This window comes from Drosophila innubila, assembly GCF_004354385.1.
Source record: "Drosophila innubila isolate TH190305 chromosome 2L unlocalized genomic scaffold, UK_Dinn_1.0 4_B_2L, whole genome shotgun sequence".
In the NCBI taxonomy this organism is placed as follows: Eukaryota; Metazoa; Arthropoda; class Insecta; order Diptera; family Drosophilidae; genus Drosophila; species Drosophila innubila.
The window spans coordinates 21,152,821-21,175,925 of record NW_022995372.1 but is presented as its reverse complement, the minus strand read 5'-3'; the positions used below and the strand labels follow the sequence as shown (position 1 = coordinate 21,175,925).

The 23,105-nt window shown below is 40.1% G+C and overlaps 6 protein-coding genes and 1 pseudogene across 6 annotated transcripts; 5 read left to right on the top strand and 2 right to left on the bottom strand.

The window, feature by feature from the left end:
• Window positions 1-45: 45 nt before the first annotated feature.
• LOC117780005 lies at window positions 46-3,284 on the bottom strand (annotated as a pseudogene).
• Window positions 3,285-6,745: 3,461 nt separating this feature from the next.
• Window positions 6,746-8,304, top strand: LOC117780223. The gene is made up of 4 exons (XM_034616665.1): window positions 6,746-6,876; window positions 6,953-7,144; window positions 7,213-7,470; window positions 7,530-8,304. The coding sequence occupies exons 1-4, from the start codon at window positions 6,768-6,770 to the stop codon at window positions 7,571-7,573; spliced, it is 603 nt and encodes a 200-aa protein (XP_034472556.1). The 5' UTR covers window positions 6,746-6,767; the 3' UTR covers window positions 7,574-8,304.
• Window positions 8,305-9,558: 1,254 nt separating this feature from the next.
• On the top strand, window positions 9,559-11,476 carry LOC117780320 (zinc finger protein 2 homolog). The gene is made up of 2 exons (XM_034616792.1): window positions 9,559-10,295; window positions 10,353-11,476. The coding sequence occupies exons 1-2, from the start codon at window positions 9,672-9,674 to the stop codon at window positions 11,337-11,339; spliced, it is 1,611 nt and encodes a 536-aa protein (XP_034472683.1). The 5' UTR covers window positions 9,559-9,671; the 3' UTR covers window positions 11,340-11,476.
• A 1,766-nt stretch (window positions 11,477-13,242) lies between these two features.
• LOC117782288 (replication factor C subunit 3) lies at window positions 13,243-14,524 on the top strand. Its single transcript, XM_034619367.1, has 2 exons — window positions 13,243-13,388; window positions 13,442-14,524. The coding sequence occupies exons 1-2, from the start codon at window positions 13,329-13,331 to the stop codon at window positions 14,450-14,452; spliced, it is 1,071 nt and encodes a 356-aa protein (XP_034475258.1). The 5' UTR covers window positions 13,243-13,328; the 3' UTR covers window positions 14,453-14,524.
• On the bottom strand, window positions 14,454-20,412 carry LOC117782286 (nuclear pore complex protein Nup160 homolog). The gene is made up of 14 exons (XM_034619359.1): window positions 20,257-20,412; window positions 20,068-20,170; window positions 19,495-19,992; window positions 19,265-19,434; window positions 18,534-18,952; window positions 17,786-18,467; window positions 17,523-17,631; window positions 17,292-17,453; window positions 16,995-17,225; window positions 16,813-16,931; window positions 15,738-16,355; window positions 15,162-15,674; window positions 14,706-15,103; window positions 14,454-14,642 (listed from the first exon to the last, which is right to left on the bottom strand). Exons 1-14 carry the CDS (start codon window positions 20,342-20,344, stop codon window positions 14,514-14,516), a joined length of 4,239 nt encoding a protein of 1,412 aa, XP_034475250.1. The 5' UTR covers window positions 20,345-20,412; the 3' UTR covers window positions 14,454-14,513.
• A 124-nt stretch (window positions 20,413-20,536) lies between these two features.
• Window positions 20,537-21,357, top strand: LOC117782290 (exosome complex component CSL4). The gene is made up of 2 exons (XM_034619369.1): window positions 20,537-20,817; window positions 20,878-21,357. The coding sequence occupies exons 1-2, from the start codon at window positions 20,626-20,628 to the stop codon at window positions 21,331-21,333; spliced, it is 648 nt and encodes a 215-aa protein (XP_034475260.1). The 5' UTR covers window positions 20,537-20,625; the 3' UTR covers window positions 21,334-21,357.
• A 658-nt stretch (window positions 21,358-22,015) lies between these two features.
• Window positions 22,016-23,061, top strand: LOC117782289. The gene has a single exon (XM_034619368.1). It carries the CDS (start codon window positions 22,137-22,139, stop codon window positions 22,926-22,928), a length of 792 nt encoding a protein of 263 aa, XP_034475259.1. The 5' UTR covers window positions 22,016-22,136; the 3' UTR covers window positions 22,929-23,061.
• Window positions 23,062-23,105: the final 44 nt, after the last annotated feature.

Below are 23,105 nucleotides of genomic sequence, written 5' to 3'. Positions count from 1 at the left end.
TTGCTGCTTGTTGGATTTGCAACTGGTTGGATTGCTCGTTACAGCTCAAATCGAACCGAAACCCAATGTGCCCAGTGTTGTGGCGCCCAATGCCTCCGCCCGTTGCAACAACAACGCTGCATATTCCGGTTGATCTTATCAATTCACTCATCTTCAATGGATCATTCTTCAGCTCATCCAACTCTTTCCATGAGCTTCGTTTTATACGAGTTCGAAGATGAGCTGGAGTTCGATGATGATGACGACGCTGAGGATTTGGAGGAGCGTTCCAGCTTTGATTTTGCTGCCACTGTTGGTGTTGTTATTATTATTGCTGTTGTTGTTGCTGCTGATGCTGCCGCTGGCGTTGATAGTAGGCAACGGCATGTTGAAGCTATTAGAATAAGCAGCCACTGCAGCTGCCGTGGGATCACTTAGATTACCCAATGCCGACGCACTGCTCGACCGTTGGAACCACCGACTTTAGCTGCCGCTGCAGCCATTGATTGAGCGACGAGCTGCCGTAACCTTGCGCTGTTGCTGCTGAAAAAAGCGCAGACAGATCAGCCTGCAGAAAGTGGGCGGCAATTGTCCAGCCAGCTGTGCCAAACTGGCCGCCATCAGATCATTGGCCGTGGGCAAGCACGCAGCCGAAGGCGGCACGAGAGGCGTGGCCAATGTATCATATTTATTGTGTCAGCTCGGACTATTGCGGGCAATGTCGCTGACGCTGAACTTGCCCGGACTCGGCGCCGGAGAGTTACGTACGCGGACGTATGTGACGAGGTATCCGACTTGGCTGGCGATGGCGAGGCACGCACTGGCAGCTCAAACTTGGCGGGACTGGCAGCATTCGATTGCAATTGTATATTTGTGGGACTGTCGCGCGGTGAAGCGGATTGCACAACAGACACAGATGTTGCACTATTTACAGACGGCAACTGTGGTGGCAACAGCTGCGTGGTTGCAGCATTCAGTGGGATGGCTGGTGCCACGACATTTGGTGTCGCCGCTGGCGTGTGATTCGTTGATTTGGTGTTGCCAGCGGTGACAACATGCGCACTGGATTCATATTAAGTCCCGATGGCATACAAAGTTGTTCCTGTAGCGACATTACTTTCAACTCGCTAGCTTTTTGCTCCGCCTGCAGTGAAGTTTCCTCCTCGGTTTTACGTGCCACATCCTCAACGGAATTCAAGTGTATTATCTCGCCCAATGGCTCCTCTTTGGGCATCTGCTGCTCCAGCTTAATATCGTTAATCGACTCAGTTGACGACTGCGTTTCCGTTTTAACAATCATTTCATTGTCGTCGTTGTCAATGATCTTAATCGTCTTCGGTGGTATAAAATCATCCTCCTGCTCACAGTCTAGGACGGCACATAACCAATTCCATAACGCCTTATCACTTTGCTTTGTTGGGAATTTCGGATAGAGCGTGTTCTTCAATTTCTCGTTGTACGTCACGTCGTTATTGTAAATGTTACCAAATTTAACAATCTCGCCGCGATATTGGGTATAATAATCGACGCAGGATTGAATTTCAGTGCGCACCTCTTCAGGAATCTCTTTGTCGGGCAGCACCGAATATTGCATTAACATCGGTCGTCCGTATTCCATGGACTGTTTGTTTTCATTTGGCGGCACAATCCATATACACTTGACCACCGACTCCAAGGTTGGATTCTCTTCATAATAGGGTGCTTCATAAAAATATTATAAACAATATTAATACATAAAATATATTAATTGAAGCAGAAAACTTACAAATAATGAGTGAAACGCATGGGTATATGTTAAGTCACTTGCCCCGCATGCGTATCTGATAATCCAGTTGGGAGTCGCAATCGCGTAGAGTGGGCTCAGCCTGGAACTTGGGATGCGAGTGATACCAGCCAACGAGCAGCACCTGATCTTGTACCATCATTTTCTGTATGTCACGCCCACTTCCCCAGCACGTTGCCGATCAAAGCGTGTATTGCGGCATGGATATGTTTTCGTAATTGTCAAAGCTACAAAAAGAGAATAGAAATCATATTAGTTACGGTATAAAGATATCAGTGGTAATGTTAAGGCCGGACTCACTGTGCGTGTTCATGTCCCAAGTGCCTCCCAAATAGCCGCACACCTCGCGCACCGTCAAATGGCAATGAAAGTCGGCCAATAACAATGCCGATGATGTTATGCTTAGCAGAAATGGTTGCAATTTGCCAACTGATGTAAAGGGAACGGCCTCAATCAGCATATTGGCATCACTATAAGAAAAGTTTTTCAATAATCATAATTGCAAGCTCAAATTAAATTAAAACTTACTGAATTATATTGCGATTGGCCACAGTATTGTGCGGAAATACTGTGCGTTTCACAACCAGATCGGGCGAATCAGTTTTTCGCTCAGCATCTGGCAAAGAAAATTTATTTAATTATAGTCTATTTAATTTAATCCATTTCATTTACCTATATCGCCATCCTCGGGTGTTTACTCCTTCTGTAAAGCACACTTCCGCAAGTATGTATTCTTATAGGCGTCTAGTTTCTTTCCTTTATATTTAACGGAAGCCCAACCGCAACCACTTTTCTTCTCGGGATTTATAATTCTCTTGCAGTGCATGGCCCAAGCACTGGGCGTTACAAATATGGTTTCAGTCTCTTGAGATTTAATTTTACCGTCCGGCAGCAGATCTCCCACAAATTTTTGCCCAAGGTAATCTATTGTCATTAGCGATTTTCCAGGCTGTAGCACATTTGCAGCCATTAGTGTTTGGAGTGTCACAGTGCGTCCAGTCCCATTGAAACCCTCGTAGTTTTCCTTTGCCTGTTCCCAAAAGTAAACAATTGTTGTATTGAAAATTTACCCAATTGCACCTACTCTACAGCACAGATTTGTTATTATTTTCTTACCTCGTCATCATTGTCGTCATCGGGCATCACTGTCTACATCTTTTCGCACAAACTATCATCCAGGATGGATATCGGACAGGGTGCTGCATTTTCATGGAGTTGGTTCTGTGTCCGCTTCGGCTTCTGCTTCAGCCGCATCCGACACAGACATATCGCGTTCCCCATCCACATCGCCGTCACTTACATCGTCATTTGTTGTTTGCGGCGGCTGTGGCGTCGAGTCGCCCTCGCCTTCACCCTCTCCGTCAGTGCTGCTGCCCATTTGGTTTTCACGAGCTTCTAGTTGGTCGCCATCGGCCAATAAACCATTTTCCACACCGTTTTCCATGCGCTTATGTCTAGCTTCTATAAAAAATACACCTTTTAAACTTTGCTATCCACGATTATACCGCAGAGCAAGCCGCAGAATTTATGTATGTGGTAGAGTGCCAAATTAAAGGCGCTGCCACCTGGCAGAAAAAAGTTGCCGTTTACCAGACATTTTGAAATTGGGAAGATACTTTTCAAAAATATCTTCATCGAAAAAAAAACAAAACGCATCTCTTGCCATTTTGAAGCCAGAATTTTCATAAATTAAATTAAGATATAAAACTTCTACCCCATGGAGTGTTGAATTCCCTACATACATGAAAATTGTTACGAACTGCTTGTCACTCTGTGGGCCGCGCCGGCTGGCTCATCGGTTCTCAGGGTAGGGGTCCCATCCCTGGCCCGCAGTCCGAACAATCGATTACATCATCGATACACAAACAGCTGTGGCGAACGGAACTACACAACACTACAACAAAAGACGACGGAAATCCACAACATAAACAACAAAACCTGCAATCAACAACAAAACGGTAAGTAAACAAACAAACATTCACAAAACCTAACACTGATCCACCTCTCGTCCAAACAGGATCCCGGTTTCGGACCCAGGCGTACCCGCCCTGCCTGAGATGACACCACTCCGTCATCTCCCTCATGTTGGCCACCGAATGGACCTACTTCATCCTGTGTTGGCCTTCGTATTTCTCCCTCCCCCTACAGCAATAATTATACGGACATTTTCATGTTCAGATGGGTATAATTTGTGTTATTTCCTTATTTATATATACATTGCGGTCGAACATCCTTAATCTCTAACATCTTTTATATTTCATGTGTGTACATTTCTTCCTTGCTACACGAAACACAGACGAGGAACGAAAACATGGCCATCAACATAAATAATGGCATATACAAATTTGCACCGTAAATGTGCGACACAAGGCTGTTGCGGAGACGCCGCGGGACAAATATATATATATATATATGTTTATACGTATGTATGTTATGGAATGGTATGTTAAGGTTAAATGTGAATCGCTTAATATTACCTTAGCCTGCCTAAAGAGCTCTCTGGGTGGTTTAAGGGGCGATGTAAGGGCTGTCTCTTATACACATCTAGATGTGTATAAGAGACAGGTATATGTATATATTTATAAATGTTTATATATATATATATGTTTATCTGTCAATCTATGTGTGCTTGTGATTATAATTAAATCTCATTATATACTTAAATGTATATAAATATCTGTCAAATATTAATCATGTCGTTATCGTCCCTACTCTGTTTGTCTTGTTTTCAATTTTAATTTGCATTTTAATTAATTTTATATTCTTTTTAGCTTAGCTTGATTTTTACTGCGATTTTTACATCATTTAAATTTAATTATTAATAATAGAAAAATATTTTATTTCTTTCTTATTCAGATTCTTGTTTTCTTTCTTTCAGCTTTCAGTTAATTTCGTTTATCTTTAAGATAATAAATTTTAAGTTTAATTCTTTGTTCACTTTTCGTTTATTTTTGCCAATAAAGCTTAGACAGCGACTGCTCTACACAAAACGCACTATGTGTAATTATTTATAAAATAGAAAAAAACAGCGAAAAGGCGTAGTTCCTGACATGGAAAGGGGCTCCTCGGAACGGACTCACTTGTGTACAATAACGCCGCCGATGTTCTGCCCACTGCTGCTCACAGGTCTTCTACGGGACTTCGGGGGATGTCGTCCTTGTTGTCTGCCTTTCGGCCGATAAGTGCAGCTTGCCAAGATGACGTGCAGTTGGTGCGGCAAACAGTCTACGCACGGCACAAAGATTTCTCTTGGGGCAGAGGCCGGCCAGTACTCCTCGGTTCCAGACGCGGCACAACCTCTGGTGGAATGTCAAATTTCGTGGCAGCACCGAGTGACGGCACACGTGTGCTACTGCGGCACAAGGCGCGAAACTTCTCCTCACAAAAACTGTGTGCCTGGGGAAGGCAACCGCTCCTCTTCGCCGATCAAATCGAACTCTCGTCCGCATGTTCTGCAGCAACGTGGTTTGATGAAAATTTGCCAATTCCCTTTTTATCCTATTCATCCCACCGTTGCTGCAGTTTGAGTCTAATTTGACTCAATTGCATCGAGGGCATGAAGGGTAGCATATGTGCTGTCTCGTTTTGAGTTGCTACCTGTCTCTGTCTAGCAGAACATCTGGGTTGCCACTCCCCACAGACTACTCGCCGCATTTGACAATATCACCTATCGATAGCCGCCTATTTAAATAAGTAAGAAAATATATCGACAGCGCCGATAATTAAGGAAATACAAATAACAATAAACATCGAGCTGGCACAAACGATAAAACATGAACATAACAATACCCCCCCCCTAGATCGTTTGTGACCAGCCGGCACCTAACGCAGCGCCCAACGTAGGCCACACCCACAACACGACCCTACTCAAAAGCACTACTCATACTCTACCGACTGAGTTAGCCGGGCTTCCAACAAAAAGTCTGGTCACGCGCATCCGTGAGCCACAATACTTCCTTCAACGCATCTACTCGGCGATCCTCTACGCGGAGATTATGCCGTCCTAGATGGTATCCATTCATCGCCGGTGGATCAGTGTACCATATTTGCCCATCCCACAAATACTCGGCATCACGATGATCCTGGGATTCATCCTCTCTACTCTCTGGAATAGTTACTGTTCTTGGATCTGGGCTTCCTGACTTTGGGAACATCTCCCCGACACTCTCGGACCCTGCCCTGGGCTCTTGCAACCTGAACACTTCATTGATGAGTGTCATCATCTCCATGAACCCTTCCCTAATCTGCTCCTGAAGCGCATCGCTAATACCCGACCGCAAGGAATGCCTATACGTCTGGTGGGCCTGAGCAATCGCTACATTTACCGCTGATTTCGTCGCGCTATCCATTCTTTCTATCTAAAAAAAATCTAATCCCGTATTTTCTAATAAATACTAATAAATATCCTGTATTCTAATAAATAGATATAAATAACACTAATCTCACTACAGCTAACCAAAAATTACATATAAACAAGTCTAACACTACAGAAACTTACTAATACAAAAACTAACAACTAATATATACAGACACTAACTAATATTAAATAAATTTACGTATTTACAGAAAATTAATTCAAACAACTTACAATAAGTAAAGACTACCCAACAGGACTTAACAAAACGTAAACAATACCCAACAGGACTTACAATACTGAATATATATACGTCAAACAAAACTACTCACGAAAATAAACAGGCTTACGATACTTAACGAAACGCCTAACGATTACTAATATAATAACTATAGCTACAAAAATAAATTACTAAATATTAATACCAATTATTTACTACTATATTTAACAGCAAATACATCTACTAAACAAGGGAGAGAAAAAAAATATACACAGGCGGACCAACACTTCTCTACGCACGATTCGGACAGTGGACAAACATTTAAGCATCTGTCAGATGCTCAGTTCATCACTAGCGTGATGAACGGCATCCGAGAAACGCTAACTGAATTTCTATTTGGCTTCTATCGTACATCTGGCAGCTTCTGATGCATGTTGAGTGACCGATGCGGCGCAGGATCGATACTGGTATCGTCCTGGGTCACCAGTCTCCGAGGCTCAAAACTAACCACGGCCAACACACATCCACAGCAAACACAGAGTAAGACAAAACAAATAGATATAAATAAATAAATAACAACAAACAAACTAACCTAATATCACAATTGGTATCACAGAATTGAACTATCGTCACGGCTACCACCAGGCTATGGATACAGTCGGTACGTCCCGAACTGCACCAACCGCAACGAGAGCATCCTCCGATGCCAAAAGGAATATATGGTCGGCAAAAATCATCTTCGTGCTTCTCGGACTCCACAACACACTGCGCAATTATGGGCCACCTTCTGTGCCGCATAAGACTTCAGGTGCGTGGATCCTAAAGCCGAGGGATTGACCTCGTGTATCAACATTGTATTGAATTTGTTTTCTTCAGAAATAGCCACGATTTTAAAAACCGTGAGCTCTTTCAATTGGGCGCCATATTGTTACGAACTGCTTGTCACTCTGTGGGCCGCGCCGGCTGGCTCATCGGTTCTCAGGGTAGGGGTCCCATCCCTGGCCCGCAGTCCGAACAATCGATTACATCATCGATACACAAACAGCTGTGGCGAACGGAACTACACAACACTACAACAAAAGACGACGGAAATCCACAACATAAACAACAAAACCTGCAATCAACAACAAAACGGTAAGTAAACAAACAAACATTCACAAAACCTAACACTGATCCACCTCTCGTCCAAACAGGATCCCGGTTCCGGACCCAGGCGTACCCGCCCTGCCTGAGATGACACCACTCCGTCATCTCCCTCATGTTGGCCACCGAATGGACCTACTTCATCCTGTGTTGGCCATCGTGTTTCTCCCTCCCCCCTACAGCAATAATTATACGGACATTTTCATGTTCAGATGGGTATAATTTGTGTTATTTCCTTATTTATATATACATTGCGGTCGAACATCCTTAATCTCTAACATCTTTTATATTTCATGTGTGTACATTTCTTCCTTGCTACACGAAACCACAGACGAGGAACGAAAACATGGCCATCAACATAAATAATGGCATATACAAATCTGCACCGTAAATGTGCGACACAAGGCTGTTGCGGAGACGCCGCGGGACAAATATATATATATATATATATATGTTTATACGTATGTATGTTATGGAATGGTATGTCAAGGTTAAATGTGAATCGCTTAATATTACCTTAGCCTGCCTAAAGAGCTCTCTGGGTGGTTTAAGGGGCGATGTAAGGGTAGAGTATATGTATATATTTATAAATGTTTATATATATATATATATGTTTATCTGTCAATCTATGTGTGCTTGTGATTATAATTAAATCTCATTATATACTTAAATGTATATAAATATCTGTCAAATATTAATCATGTCGTTATCGTCCCTACTCTGTTTGTCTTGTTTTCAATTTTAATTTGCATTTTAATTAATTTTATATTCTTTTTAGCTTAGCTTGATTTTTACTGCGATTTTTACATCATTTAAATTTAATTATTAATAATAGAAAAATATTTTATTTCTTTCTTATTCAGATTCTTGTTTTCTTTCTTTCAGCTTTCAGTTAATTTCGTTTATCTTTAAGATAATAAATTTTAAGTTTAATTCTTTGTTCACTTTTCGTCTATTTTTGCCAATAAAGCTTAGACAGCGACTGCTCTACACAAAACGCACTATGTGTAATTATTTATAAAATAGAAAAAACAGCGAAAAGGCGTAGTTCCTGACATGGAAAGGGGCTCCTCGGAACGGACTCACTTGTGTACAATAACGCCGCCGATGTTCTGCCCACTGCTGCTCACAGGTCTTCTACGGGACTTCGGGGGATGTCGTCCTTGTTGTCTGCCTTTCGGCCGATAAGTGCAGCTTGCCAAGATGACGTGCAGTTGGTGCGGCAAACAGTCTACGCACGGCACAAAGATTTCTCTTGGGGCAGAGGCCGGCCAGTACTCCTCGGTTCCAGACGCGGCACAACCTCTGGTGGAATGTCAAATTTCGTGGCAGCACCGAGTGACGGCACACGTGTGCTACTGCGGCACAAGGCGCGAAACTTCTCCTCACAAAAACTGTGTGCCTGGGGAAGGCAACCGCTCCTCTTCGCCGATCAAATCGAACTCTCGTCCGCATGTTCTGCAGCAACGTGGTTTGATGAAAATTTGCCAATTCCCTTTTTATCCTATTCATCCCACCGTTGCTGCAGTTTGAGTCTAATTTGACTCAATTGCATCGAGGGGCATGAAGGGGTAGCGCATATGTGCTGTCTCGTTTTGGAGTTGCTACCTGTCTCTGTCTAGCAGAACATCTGGAGTTGCCACTCCCCCCACAGACTACTCGCCGCATTTGACAATATCACCTATCGATAGCCGCCTATTTAAATAAGTAAGAAAATATATCGACAGCGCCGATAATTAAGGAAATACAAATAACAATAAACATCGAGCTGGCACAAACGATAAAACATGAACATAACAAAATTACCTCTGTTTTTTTTAATTTAAATTTTAAATGGTTTCGTCATAATTGATCTCATTGCTTTTTTAAACAATTGTTTAATGTGTAAAATTGTGAAACTTTCGCGCCGTTTCATCTGAGATCACATCGTATGGCAGCCTTGCTTACCAGAAAAGAGTTTCCGATAGTTTGAAAATGTGGCAGCCTTGCTTCACAGAAAAAGGACGGTAGCCAAAGAGATTGTGGTGGCCGGGCGATATCACCATATTTGATCTGAAAATGGGAATCAACCAAGAAAACAAACAGATAAAAACATATTATTAATATGTTTTTTTAAACAAACAAAAATTGGCAGATTATAGAACTGGCTAAAGTGGCAAGACAACGCTGCCTTCGAATGTAATACCGCAGATATGTTACCGATAACTCGTGCTTCAGTGGACAACTTCTGCATTGTTTGCTTGCAAGATTTACAGAAAACCGGAGACACAAAACACCTGTATCATAATTTAAAACATGAGCCACAGTTATTAAGCGTCTTTAATGCAATGGCATATGGAGTAGAAGAAAAGGGAACGTTAATAAACTTGCCGCAACAATTGTGTCATTCCTGTTACACAAAAGTTTTTATGTTTTGCAAATTCGCTGAAATGTCCATTTGCAGCAGCATCGCATTAGACGAATTGACGGAAGAGGAGCACAAAGCAATTAATAAGGTCAACTTAAAAAGGATTTGTGCGACATGTTTTAAGTTGAAGGCAGACAATGCTAAATCCTCTTTTCTAAATGAATCGGAGCTACAGGATTTGTTGGCACTTATATTTACGGGAATGGACAAACAGAAACTAAGTTTAAAGTCAGTGCAACCCAAAAACGTATGTGAGCTTTGCTCTCAAAAATCAAAAACTTTTCTGGAATTTCAAAGGCGATTAAGGGAAAGTCAACTATATTTTAAATCCATATTGTCAAATGCAGACGATTTATCAGAGCACAAGTCAAGTTGCAAGATTGTTGAGAAACAAGCAATTGATAAGAGTGTAAGTTAAAAATAATATTCATTTTTAATTTGATAATAATTTCTATATTATTTATAGTCCAGCAGCACAACAGAACAGAAAGAAATAGTTGGCTACGATAGTGAGCCTGAAATTGATCATTTAATATTGAATCCAAACAATGAAAAGGGGGATCCCTTTGAGTTGAGTGATAAAAATTCATGGAACTCAATTTTAAGTAATGACAAAATCGTAGACCCTTCATTTCGTCGCTGCGAGAAATGCAGTCGAACATTTCGCAAATTATCCTCATTTAAAGAACACAAGTGTCGAGTTCAATGCATTGATGGATCCACAGATATAATCAATGAAGACCAGGATTTATTTACCTGTGACATTTGCCATAAGAATTACAAGTCAGAAGCTCTGTTGAAAACTCACGCTTATCGAGTACATTGCAAAGCAGATAATACATGTCCATATTGTCAACGAGAGTTCAAGCAAAAGCACCATCTGAAAGATCACGTGAGATCGGTACATGAAGGCATACGACCCTATAAATGTAGTTACTGTGAAAAGTCATTTGGATTACCCAAAACATTGCGGGTACATCTAATGGGACACACGAACGAACGTCCATTCCAATGTGATATTTGTGAGAAAACATTTCGTCAAAAGGCAGAATTGAATCGTCATATAAAGAACCATTCGGCAGATATACAGTTTCGATGTCCGGTTTGTTCCCAAGGCAAGACAAGCCAAGAGGAACTGGATGAGCACTTGACCCGACACAATAATCGGGAGGGTTACCAATGCAGCAAGTGTGGACGTAAATTTACCAAGCTGTGTCACTTGAAAAATCATGACGATGCAGTGCATCTCAAGTTGCGTCCATTTAAATGTGACTACAACGATTGCGGTAAGGCATTTGCCGCCCGCAAAACTCTTCAAATACATCAGCTAACACACAGTGGCGACTGTACAAGTATTTGCAATGTTTGTCATAAAGAGTTTAGCTGTAAAGCAAATCTTTTAAGGCATTTCTACATGCACAAAACGACGATTAAACAAGAAGCTGTTGCGTGAATCGAAAAACATTAAAACGGAACCAATGACCGAAACTAACCGTTTAATATTTAGTACTGGAATCGGAACCGAAATCAATTATTTTTCAAGAACTGAAAGCGTTTCGGTACATTTTTTTTTTAAATAATTTTTTATTTTCTGTATGTATATAAAATCTTTTTATTAAAAAATATCTTTATAAAATTTCAGTATGGTTTAACTCAATAAAATAGATGCTTACGTAGGTACATCTGCTAATATGTTATACTTACAAGCTTTCACTTGTAAGTTGCCAGGTCAATAGTTTCACCAACTTCAAGCATTCACTACTTTTTCAAAAAACAACCGATTTTCGAGCGGCTTGTAATTTTGAGCATGGTTTAACAGATTTATTCTGCATTCAAACTTTAAATAATTTCGAAAAAAAACGTTTTTTATATTTTAATGCAAAGGGTCCATTTGAAAATTGGAATATTTTAAATCTCAAGTGGAACGCAATTTGATTGTAAAAAAAAAATCATGCTAACTGGTTAACATTTATTTGTATACAATTTCCATACGATACTTATAAAGATAAGGGACATGGATATAACTAAGCAGTAACAGTTAAGTGTTTTGTTTTACATTAAGTAATGAAATTCTCTAAAACTTACAAGATTTTGTATAAACTAAATATATGTATTTTATTTGTAGTTTTTGTAGTAAATTGAATCATCACTACAAAAAGTACAGCTGATTCTCCAATCCAGGCGAGGGTGCTTGGTGGATGCCCTTAGAAATTAAAAATGCCAGCATCAGTTACTTAAGGCTCTTCTCAATTGGACGAGACACCAACAACGGTTGTTTAAAATACCGAATACTGATATAATACCGCTTCACAATTAAGAAGATAATATTAAATTTGAGCTTTATAAATTTTAGTAAACAATCGACTTACTTTCTTATAGTATTCGAGAAAAGATATATCTCCGTCCTTCGTCTCAAACTTTGCTACGGGTGATGATGCGAAATCAACATCATCAATGCGATACGTCTTTTTATTGTAACCCGTAATACGATCATGCGTTTTTAAATAGAAATTTAGAGTTCATTATATATCATTAATATTTTACTTCTATACTTTTTTTTAGTTTTTTATACTACTTTGAATTCTATATTTTGAGAATTATTTCCCTGATTTTCTTATAGAGAACTAATTTATTATTAGTATAATCTTACCGATAACCGGCGGCTTAAAGGAGTTCTGATAATCGTCACTTTCCTGAATAATATATAATACAAGTTATCCGTCCTGATGACTTTGTGTGCAATCTCTGCAGAAGTTGTGTATCCGGCCTCGAACCGAGCCACATAGATCACCTAATCAATTCAAATTTCAGTTTTAAGTTTTGTACTGCTCACACATACTACATGTACCAAAGACTCTATGAACCATAAACTCAGTACGTTTGTACCACATCTGGTACCTGGTACATTTGTATTCGCTGTACCTGATGTGACAGTTCGTACACTTTCATCAAAAATGGTACCAAAGTGGTAACAAATAGTTTCTTGATGTTGCAACCTTGTTTAAGGAACAAAAATGTACAATAGCACAATAGTACATTTTTGGCGAACCATTTTATATGCTCAACATGACCATCAAACAATTTTCATACGAAGGCGGTTTGAATCGCTATCGGGCCCAGTGGTGTCAGCTCTTAAAAGTTTTATTGACTTATAAAAATATATGGAAAAAGATATACAACTACAATAGTAATCTCGTAATAATAATTTGGAATATTTCTAGTAGTTTTTTGAATTCTAAAATAGCTTGAATTTGTACCAGCAATTGTACAATTTTTCATGCGAAAATATCAGTAACAGTCCCTGTACTATCGATAGACACTTATCGATACTCTACAGCACCATCGACTGTTTAATCATAAAAAAAGCGCGCATTGCAAGAACAAACGCCGCAACATTTATAATTTTTAACAAAATTCAATTTTGATGAACAAATAAGATAACATGGCACTCTGGGTAGACAAATACCGACCCCGTGAATTATCCAAATTGGATTACCACAAAGTAAGTTTGAATTCTGCAAGAAATACGGATGCCACTATAATATTTGTGTATAGGATCAGGCGGAAAATCTGCGTAATCTTTGTAAGCAGAGCGATTTTCCACATCTCATGTTCTACGGTCCTTCTGGAGCTGGGAAGAAGACACGCATTATGTGCCTGCTGCGTGAGATGTATGGCGTTGGCGTTGAAAGACTGCGCAACGAGACAATGGGATTCACAACGCCATCGAATCGGAAGATCGAGGTGATGACTGTCAGCAGTAATTACCATTTGGAGGTGAATCCCTCAGACGCCGGCATGTACGATCGGACTGTTGTTATAGACCTGATCAAGCAGGTGGCACAGACCCATCAAATCGACATCAATGGTCAGCGGGAATTCAAGGTGATTGTTATTTCCGAAGGCGATGAGCTGACCAAGGATGCCCAACACGCACTACGTCGCACCATGGAAAAATACGTAGCTACCTGTCGCATTATTTTGTCCGTAAATTCCACATCTCGCATCATTCCGGCTATTCGATCACGTTGCCTCGGGATACGTGTGGCTGCGCCCAGCGAATCCGAAATGACAGCTGTACTGCAAGCCACGTGCAAGCGTGAGGGTCTCGTGTTGCCGCCCGAGCTGGCCAAACGGGTGGTGGATAAATCCGAGAGGAACTTACGCCGTGCCTTGCTCATGCTGGAGGCATCTAAAGTCCAGCAATATCCGTTCACGGCACAACAGGAAATCGCCGATCTGGACTGGCAAGTTTATCTGCGTGAAACGGCAAATCAGATTGTGAGCGAACAAACTCCCGCCAAGCTTGAAAAGATACGCGATCGTTTGTATGAACTGCTCTCGCAAGGAGTGCCACCAAATCTCATCTTCCGTGGCCTTGTGGAGCATCTGGTCAACAATTGTGATATGTCCATCAAGGCAAAGACATTGGAATATGCCACACAATATGAGCATCGCATGCAAAACGGCGCAAAGCATATATTTCACTTGGAAGCGTTCGTGGCACAATTTATGAATATCTACAAGAAGTTCCTGGCCGAACTGGTAATGACAGATGATTTCTAAATTAATATTAATTGTATGTTTTATTATTATTATTAAACGAGCTGAATAAATGCATGAGTGCTCAACCGAAAATCTGCTGTTGTTGTCGATTCTCCCTTTCTGTTAAAATAGCTAGTTTAATTTTATCTTCTGTAGTACGTTTGACAGTCTCAACGTATCTAGCAACTTCTTCCTCCAGCTTGACATGAGCCTGCAAAGAAAGAAAGCATTAGGAGAACTTCTAAAGAGAGGGAACAGTCATTTTGAATATTACCATTTCGTATTCAATATGCTCCTTGCCATTGATCTGCAAGCCGTGCAACAGCAGATCGATTGTATTGATGGGAAATGATAGCTGCGGGTTCGTCACATTCACCGAATGCTTAAAATCGAAATATTCACTGCCTGCTCCCAGCATGCCGCCAATCATTTCGCATGCTAATTCGGTGGCATCCAGTAAACGATTATGTTTTACATAGAGAAGCAGCAGTTCCCGGGAGTTGGCCAACTTGTACGAGTCGTACAGCCATTGAGGCACAAATGCATTCAATGTTAGTATACGGTTAACAACCGCTTTCCGTATTAAAGTCGATTCACTCAGTTCATTATCGACAACGAGCTTCTGCAGCAAGGACCAAGCCATATCGGCAGCGCTGTTGCGATGCGCCAGATCTGGAAAAAAAATGGAAAATTAGATTACAACAATTAAATTTTATATTTAACACTCTACCTGCTAAATCATTGTTTTGTAGCCAAGTCCAAGCATCCTTGGATTTATCCTCCGAGGTGCTAACACATGCGGCTGCAAGACTCTCAAATATTGGCAGCACAGAGAACTCATTACCACGTGCAAGTTTCAACGCCGCTGTGTATAGACCACAAGTGGCCAGGAGATAGGAGAGCTCTTCGGCACCAGCCAATTCGTAGGCACCCACGTCCTTGCGATGATAGGACAGTTCTCTTAACGCCTCCGCGTGCAGCAGCTCACGACGTATGTCGGATAATTCAAGTACAACAACATCTTGGCCACTTCCACTGTCCTCTTTGGGTAACTCTTCGTTATCTTGATCCATTGGTAGTTTCTCGTCACCAATTGTGGGTTTGGCAATCCATCTATAACGTTTGTCGACCAAATACAAGCAATTGATGCAAACGAGAAGTGATGAGCAGCGCTTCTGCAATGCATCGGGAGCATCGCTGTCCACCTGCAATCTCATGGCCTGTTCATACATAACTGTCGCAGCTGCGGGTTAATAAGATCATATTGTATTATTATATTTTATTCAATTACATCATTATAGCTTACCCTTGCGCATGTTGCCTTTGTTAGCATGGAAAGCATACAGAAAATTGTAGACTTCATTTTGATCGATGCTAAGGGAACGTGCACGGGACTCGACAATGTTTTCGAACTCCTCTTGTAAGCAATTGTAGGGCAACTGCATGAGAAGATCAAATCGCTTACACTGAAATAGCATAATGACCAATTGACGCAGACAATCCTTGCGTCGCGAGGTATCAGCATTATAAACTAAAGCATGATATGCCTCCTCATAGTGTCCAAGCTGCAAATGATTGTTAAATACTATCGATTGGAACATGGGCAACTGAGGGTCTTCCACATGCAGCTTGCTCATAGCCATGTGAGCCAATTGAATAATATAATCAGATGCCGAGTGTTGTTCGAATAATTGTATAACTTTTAGATAATAATGCACCAAGGCTAGTTTATAGTCCTCTTTTGTTAGCACAATACTCTGTCTGCTGAGTATGCCTTCAAGCTTGGAGTAAAGCGGTGTGTTTTTCAAAACTTGTTCAAATAGAAAAGGTTCCTTTAACACATTTTCTGCCACTTGCTCAAATAGGGAAATTGATTTTTGCGGTTCACCACAATCAAGAAGAGAAACTGCCAGAATAAAGCAACCTGCAATTGAAATACAAATAATGATTAGACTTTTGACAGTTAATACTAAGAGTACAAGAAAATTGGGGACACAAAATTGACAACATTAACATTTGAATTTAGGAAATCAAAACTATATCTGGAATTGAAAATAACAATGAATATAGAGCCTAATGTCAAGAAATGGAGTACACCAAAACTTCTATTTGGTTTTCTATTTAATTGCTTATAATTTATATAAAATTTATCTTATTTTACATTTTTATTTAACAGTTGCGGAGTAACACTTTCTTTTTTTTTTTAATATAATAGTTACGGAATACGTTAATTTTTGATTTGAAATTATATATATTGTCTAGTTATTGCTTTTTTTCATCCTTATTTTGGATGCTTAAAATTGTATTTCCAGCTATTTGTCTTTGTTATTGTTACTTAAAAAAAAACTTGCAGTAATATAAAACTGTTTGCAAATACATACGTGAAATAGCTTTCTCATCACACCAGCCAGACAATAAGCGTACATAATCCTGAATGATAATGTGATGACAAGTGCCAAAGAGCCACTCCGGAAATACATCGTTCCAAGCCTCTGGCCAGCTGCAATTGCAATCAGTAAATCAGACATTCAGCATTCTTTTATATCTAGATACTAGAACTTACAGCATCTGATTAATAAATCCAACTAGTTGGAGCAGTGTCTGCCGCATTGACAGTTGATCCAATGGTTGATTAGGTTCCTTTAGTAGCATAGAAAGTGCGCTAAATAATCCCTTTGATTGCAGAAACAGACACAGCAGCGTTGTCTGACTATTTAAACGAATTTGGCTCGAATAAGGACGCGTATAGCCGCTAAAGAGTTGTGCACGCGTCAAACGCTGTATGGACACCTCACTGTGCATGAATTAAAAATAAAGTTAACATTCAAATGAACTATCATTGCTAATAGCAATGTCTTACAAGTTAACTGGAGTATTGAGTGATATTGACGTCTCAGATATCCAAACTAGCGTATAATAGGAGTTTAAGAAATTAATATTTGTCTTGATGGAAAAGTTCTTGTGGCCAGCCTGTCCATAAATGATGTACTGCAAAATCAAAAGGTTGCGACAAACAGAAAAACTGTAAAGGTAAGTCATTAGTAAAATATGATATAAATATACTACCAAGACTACAAGATATAATACCAACCGTATCATTGCCATTTGCTTAACCGTTTCGGCAAGAATAGAAATGCCATACTCGCTGCCAAATAATGCTCCAGTGGACTGCAAGAAACGTGTCGACTTTGAAAGACCATCTAAAGTTAATTAAAAGCGTATATTTATAAGAGAAAAACAAAACAAAAAAGGAAGAAATGTTGTTTTCAAAGATTTGATACGATTGCAGAGACTTGCTTCAATTTTCGACGGAATGTTCCCTTACAAATTCTTTGACAAAATTAAAACACATACTTATGGGCTCTGGATAAGCGTCCTGGTCAACAATGGCAAGTAAATCCAACAGCATATTAACGGCCGTATCCAAGTGTAATATTGTCTGCAACTTTAGCTGGATTTGATCAATGTAGCGACGAGGCAGTGCAACAGAATTGTAGTCATCGAGTCCCTCATCGCCAGCAGTTATTCGATGCAATAAATTGGCAATGACTTTATCATCCCGTTGATACAGATTTTTATCCATTTCAATTTTGATATCATCGGTTAGGTGCTTTTCTAGCTGAGTGATGATCTTCATAAGTTGAACAAAACTCATTGCTGCTGTGGGATCGTTGCGACAATAAGATGCCACAAAGGCTGTTACATCATCTGTGTGCTCCTCCGCAAGCATTAGATGTTCCAACATTTCACAAGGGCGCAGCAGAGCAAACGATTGCCTGCGGACAACACAAACAGCATCCATGTCGCCTAAAACAGCGAGGCCGATGGGCTCCGAGGATTTGATGTGGTACTGCTCACAGCAAGAATAGAAACGATCCCAGAGTCTGGTCGCAATTTCTAAATACTCTTCGTCGCTGACAACGAAATCTTTCAGCTCACTTTGTATCTCATCTTCAACGGCTTGCGCCACCTGCTCCTTAAGCATTGTTAATGTCAACTGCTTCATATCGAATTGCAAGTTGGCACGTCGGAACATCTATAAAAGCAAAGAAAGAGTCAGCTTAATCATCAAAGCATAATTAAATAAATGAAAGAAACTAACATAAAGCGCCTTGGCAATCACATTGTAATCAAATCGACCCGGATGAAATATATACGAGGTGTATGCCTCACGTGGATCCACGCCATGCTCTATAGTCAGGCAACACCTGTCCGGTGGTGGCTCCAATGCAGCAGTCACCCATTTAATTGTTTTGTCCGCACCCAAGAAGATTGCCGACACATTGAAATCACCCTCCGAATTACTCCAAAGCGTCCAGATATGAGAGGACGTTGCATCAAAGTCAGCCAAATCCATTTGCGGAGCTGGCACTTTATGTTGCACAGCTAAGCTAATATTCTTTGTATTCGTCTCCGCCAAGTTGCAAACAATACTGAGGCAAATGAATTCTGCGCTTCTTTCATGCGACAAAAATACGCAAAAGTTACGGTCATCTATTTTACGCATCATACTATTTTGGGCTGGAATAGAATAATATATAAAATGTTATATTAGCAAATAAGCAAGGTCATCTTGGACACAACGAAGTTTTGATATCCTCAACTTTCCGCAGACTAACTAAATTTGTCTAAGACTACCAAATACAGAGATAAGAGATATTGATGTAGCTATCTCAAAAAACAATAAAGTTTTTAAAACCAAATAGACGGACCTGCGTCAAGTTACACTGTGATATCGACTCATCTCGTCGTCCTGACCAACATATGATGTACTTTATAGGGTCTACCACATCTCATATCGTTTCACAATTATAACACGCTTTTCCAACTTACGTCCTTGAGCTCCTTGCGTCTCGGCACAGTTAATAGAGGCAATATTCTGCAATGTGGCCACTGACCACAAACGCAACTCATTATTCCGATAGAGCACCAGCAAGAACATCTCTCCCTCAATGTGACTGAATGACATGGAAATAGATGCCGCCAAATTATCGCCTCGTCCACTGCAAAAAAACATTTGCATATATTTAATTTAAATCAAATAAAGTAATGTATTTACTTACGTTAAAGCTCCTTTCAAGTTGGATAGAAAACGTGGCATTAAATTGGACTCTTTCACCTCGTGCGATATTGTGATGCCCGTGCGAGAATTCATAACGTGAAGCATTAGCTTTGTCTGATAGTCGACGGCAAAATATGCCTCTTCGCTATTCTGAGAGATGTCGGAAGCAGCGAGTTGGGGTACATTAATGGCCATACTTCCATCTAGCACATGAAATGTACTACGGTCTTTCAAGTTCACGTTGGCATCATAGAAAACTGAATGTTTTTGAGCATCCGCTGTGGCAGTTCCGGCGGCCAGCATTCCATCGCTCTGTGCGGGAAATGCAATGCGATGGATGCTGCTGACGGTGACCACCAACAAAGTGACACAGTTTTCCTGCTCGGAGAGCGAAACATTCAGTACTGCAGAGTCCGTAAAGCGTAGACGAACATGGTTCCTCAGCAGCGTCACATCTAAACTGACTTCCGAAAGCTCAACAATATCCTGATATGTGCGCCTAACAAATAAATATAAATATGTAAATACATATTAGCATGTTTTCTTTAAAGTGCACTCAACAGCAAATGCTTACCAATATATGAAGCGATTCCTATTTTGAACGTTTCCAAGATTACTGTAACAGAAGCTACCGGACTTTCCAAATGTTTTAATGTCCTGTAGCGTACTTTGTGTGCCTAATAATTGTCAAAAATTACACAAAAGTTAATAAATGTTATGCCAAACTGAATTCTAAACGCGTCTTCACTTTTAATCAGCTTACCTGTGTTTATTTCGACGTCTATCCATTCCTCTGGATTCAAGTTTCGAGGTATGACCTCTCGATAACTCATATTAGCATTTTTATTCATCTTGAATTAGTTATTTTTTAATTACAAACAAATTCAATATGAAACACCCAATATAATGCAAGTTACACACACACGCACAAATATCTGCTGATGAGCACCGGTACAAAAAAAAAACGCGCGTGCTATCGATTAGTCACATCGATATGTGCGACATCCACTTGTAGAGCGCTGCGATAACATTATCGACGCCGAAACACATGGCTCATGTTTTGTTTTGATCAAAAATATACTTTTAAAAGTTTTAATTCAATATAAATTTTATTTCAAAAGTCATTATAAAAATGGCTAATAAAGGCAATGAAGTAGCTGCTACATCTCAAGATAAGGATGATGACATTTTAATCTGTCTACCTGGGGAACGCCTGTGCCGGGTCGAAGACAATGTTATTGTGGGTGAGGGAACCTACGAACAAGGCGGTTACATTTATGCCTCCAAGTCTGGAATAGTTAACATAGACGAATCCACTGAAACGGTATGATGTTTACTTGTGTACTATTATTTTAATACCGAATAACCAGTTTAACATTTTCAGTGCCAAGTTGTGAGCGTACATAAGCCAGGATTTCATTTAACCATCCCGGCAACTGGTGACGTGGTTACAGCCCGCATCCTGGTGACGACACCTAAATTCGCGAAGTGTGCTATATTTTGTGTTAGAAACATCCTACTCGAGAGCAGCTATCGAGGTGTGCTGCGGAAAGAGGATGTGCGTGAAACTGAAAAGGATCGAGTGGACATTTATAAATCATTCAAACCCGGCGATGTTATACTGGCCCGAGTTCTCAACCAGATGGAGCAATCATTTACCTTAAGCACCGCTGAGGCAGAGCTTGGCGTGGTGATTGCTTATGCTAGTGATATACGCAAAAACCGTATACCTATGGTGCCCATTGGTTGGGGTGAAATGCAATGTCCAAAAACAATGATTAAGGAGTCGAGAAAAGTGGCTAAAGTTTTGCCAGAAAGTTCAATAAAATTAAATACATAAAATAATTTTTTTTTTTGTTAATATTATAGTTATCTCTTAATTATAATATATTATCTTTTTTACCGAAGCGTAGCATAAAACAATAAATTAAAACTAATTGAAATCAAAATATATTAAATATTATTAAAGCAAAATTGGCATTAGTTACCAAGTCACCAAAGCTCCATCAAATTAATTATAAATAATTCACCCAACAAGAGCATAAATAAATTATATATAAGTTCAGAAAGTTCCATCCAAACTAAATGCATAAAGCATTCGAATTAAATTCAAATTATTTTCAATTCCGTTGCTCCAAGTGGAGCATAAAACAATTATTTAGGCTGTCGTCAAAATCAACAAATAATGAATTATGCTGCCAGCAAAAATGGCATCGCGTGCTAGAATCTAAAAACTAAATCAATCTAAATATGTAGAAAATATGTGTATTTGTATGTAGGTCCTAAGGGTCAATGACTAAGTTTATGCCATGAGTGTTACAGGTGTGCACAACAACAAATACTATACCTAACTACCCTTAAGGACCATTTAACATACCCTTAACCCCTCCTAGCTAGGAGTTTGTCCAATGCAGAGGGATGGACAGCCAATAACTGTTTGATCGATAAGGAGCTCAACTCGTTATGGCGATTACAATACCGGTTAATATTCAAATCAAAATAAATAAAACCAATTGGATATTTAAATGAAGCCCGAATCAAAGCAGTTGTAGCAGACATTGTCTTTGCATTCCAAATGCCAGAAATTGCTCATTCACAACATAACAACAGCGTGGGTAAGGACAACAAGGACAATAGCTCATAATGGTGCAAATATCGCAAACGGAGGAGGACATCAAAATTTCCATTGAACTGAATAGGCTGGTGACCCGAAAGCCGGACGTTGTCCTCCTGCCGCAATATTTAAAATTTAACAACCCACCAATATTCTTTGAACGCCATCTGGCCCAGGAGATCGATGAGATGGCCAGTTTCTGTCGCATTTTTAAGCATGAGGCACGCATTGTTTTAATTAAAAAGCAACCAGGCATCTGGCCAGAGATGTTTCAGAAGCTCAGCAAAGAGGCCTTAATGCAAAAAAGACTCGAAATTGCCGACCTTATTGTGGAGCGCAATAAGAAGCGAGATGAGATGGCGCTGGAGCGTTACGAGAACAAGCGACGAGCTGAAATTGAAAAGGAAGTCAAGCGTGAGGGTGACATGAAAGATCGAGTCAAGAAATTCCAGGAGAGCTCTTGCCATGAAGCTCTAATGGTAGGTGTGCGCAAGGAAACCCATGTAAAGAATGTCACATCACATGGCAACAACAATGACAACAATTCCAACTCCAATGCCAACTGCAACTCCAACAACAAACAGCAGCCGGCATCGGACTTTCGACAGCCAACTCCAGTGGTGCGTTATCAACCACCAATTGCAATGTCAGCGGTACGTGGTAATGGACGCATCAGTGTGTGCTTCTCCAGTGAGCATAAACGGGATACTCCCAAGCGTGAATCCCAGGAAGGCATTCAGATGCCATTTACCATACACGACAAAGCCAATGGCAATCCAATCCCTAGAGAAAAGACGCCAATGGAGACGCTTGATGAGTGAATGGTGGAAGACAATAAATCCAATTCTTGGGTGTGTGTGTGTGTGTACATAACTTATACAACTTATTATAATATTATAAATAAATAAACGCAATTAACAGAAATTAAGCATAAAAAAGAGAGGCACAATTCAATTGGAATATTTTTATTATTTTTTAAATTAGATAAAATATACAAC

Coding starts and splice junctions, on each gene's coding strand:
- LOC117780223 (XM_034616665.1), top strand. CDS start 6,768: ATGTTGAGTGACCGATGCGGCGCAGGATCGATACTGGTATCGTCCTGG. Junction 6,877..6,952: donor ACATCCACAGCAAACACAGA/GTAAGACAAAAC, acceptor TTGGTATCACAG/AATTGAACTATCGTCACGGC. Junction 7,471..7,529: donor CTGCAATCAACAACAAAACG/GTAAGTAAACAA, acceptor TCGTCCAAACAG/GATCCCGGTTCCGGACCCAG.
- LOC117780320 (XM_034616792.1), top strand. CDS start 9,672: ATGTTACCGATAACTCGTGCTTCAGTGGACAACTTCTGCATTGTTTGC. Junction 10,296..10,352: donor AACAAGCAATTGATAAGAGT/GTAAGTTAAAAA, acceptor TATTATTTATAG/TCCAGCAGCACAACAGAACA.
- LOC117782288 (XM_034619367.1), top strand. CDS start 13,329: ATGGCACTCTGGGTAGACAAATACCGACCCCGTGAATTATCCAAATTG. Junction 13,389..13,441: donor CCAAATTGGATTACCACAAA/GTAAGTTTGAAT, acceptor ATTTGTGTATAG/GATCAGGCGGAAAATCTGCG.
- LOC117782286 (XM_034619359.1), bottom strand. CDS start 20,344: ATGAATAAAAATGCTAATATGAGTTATCGAGAGGTCATACCTCGAAAC. Junction 17,454..17,522: donor AAGCAAATGGCAATGATACG/GTTGGTATTATA, acceptor TTACCTTTACAG/TTTTTCTGTTTGTCGCAACC. Junction 16,356..16,812: donor TGATGAGAAAGCTATTTCAC/GTATGTATTTGC, acceptor TTTCAATTGCAG/GTTGCTTTATTCTGGCAGTT.
- LOC117782290 (XM_034619369.1), top strand. CDS start 20,626: ATGGCTAATAAAGGCAATGAAGTAGCTGCTACATCTCAAGATAAGGAT. Junction 20,818..20,877: donor TAGACGAATCCACTGAAACG/GTATGATGTTTA, acceptor TAACATTTTCAG/TGCCAAGTTGTGAGCGTACA.
- LOC117782289 (XM_034619368.1), top strand. CDS start 22,137: ATGGTGCAAATATCGCAAACGGAGGAGGACATCAAAATTTCCATTGAA.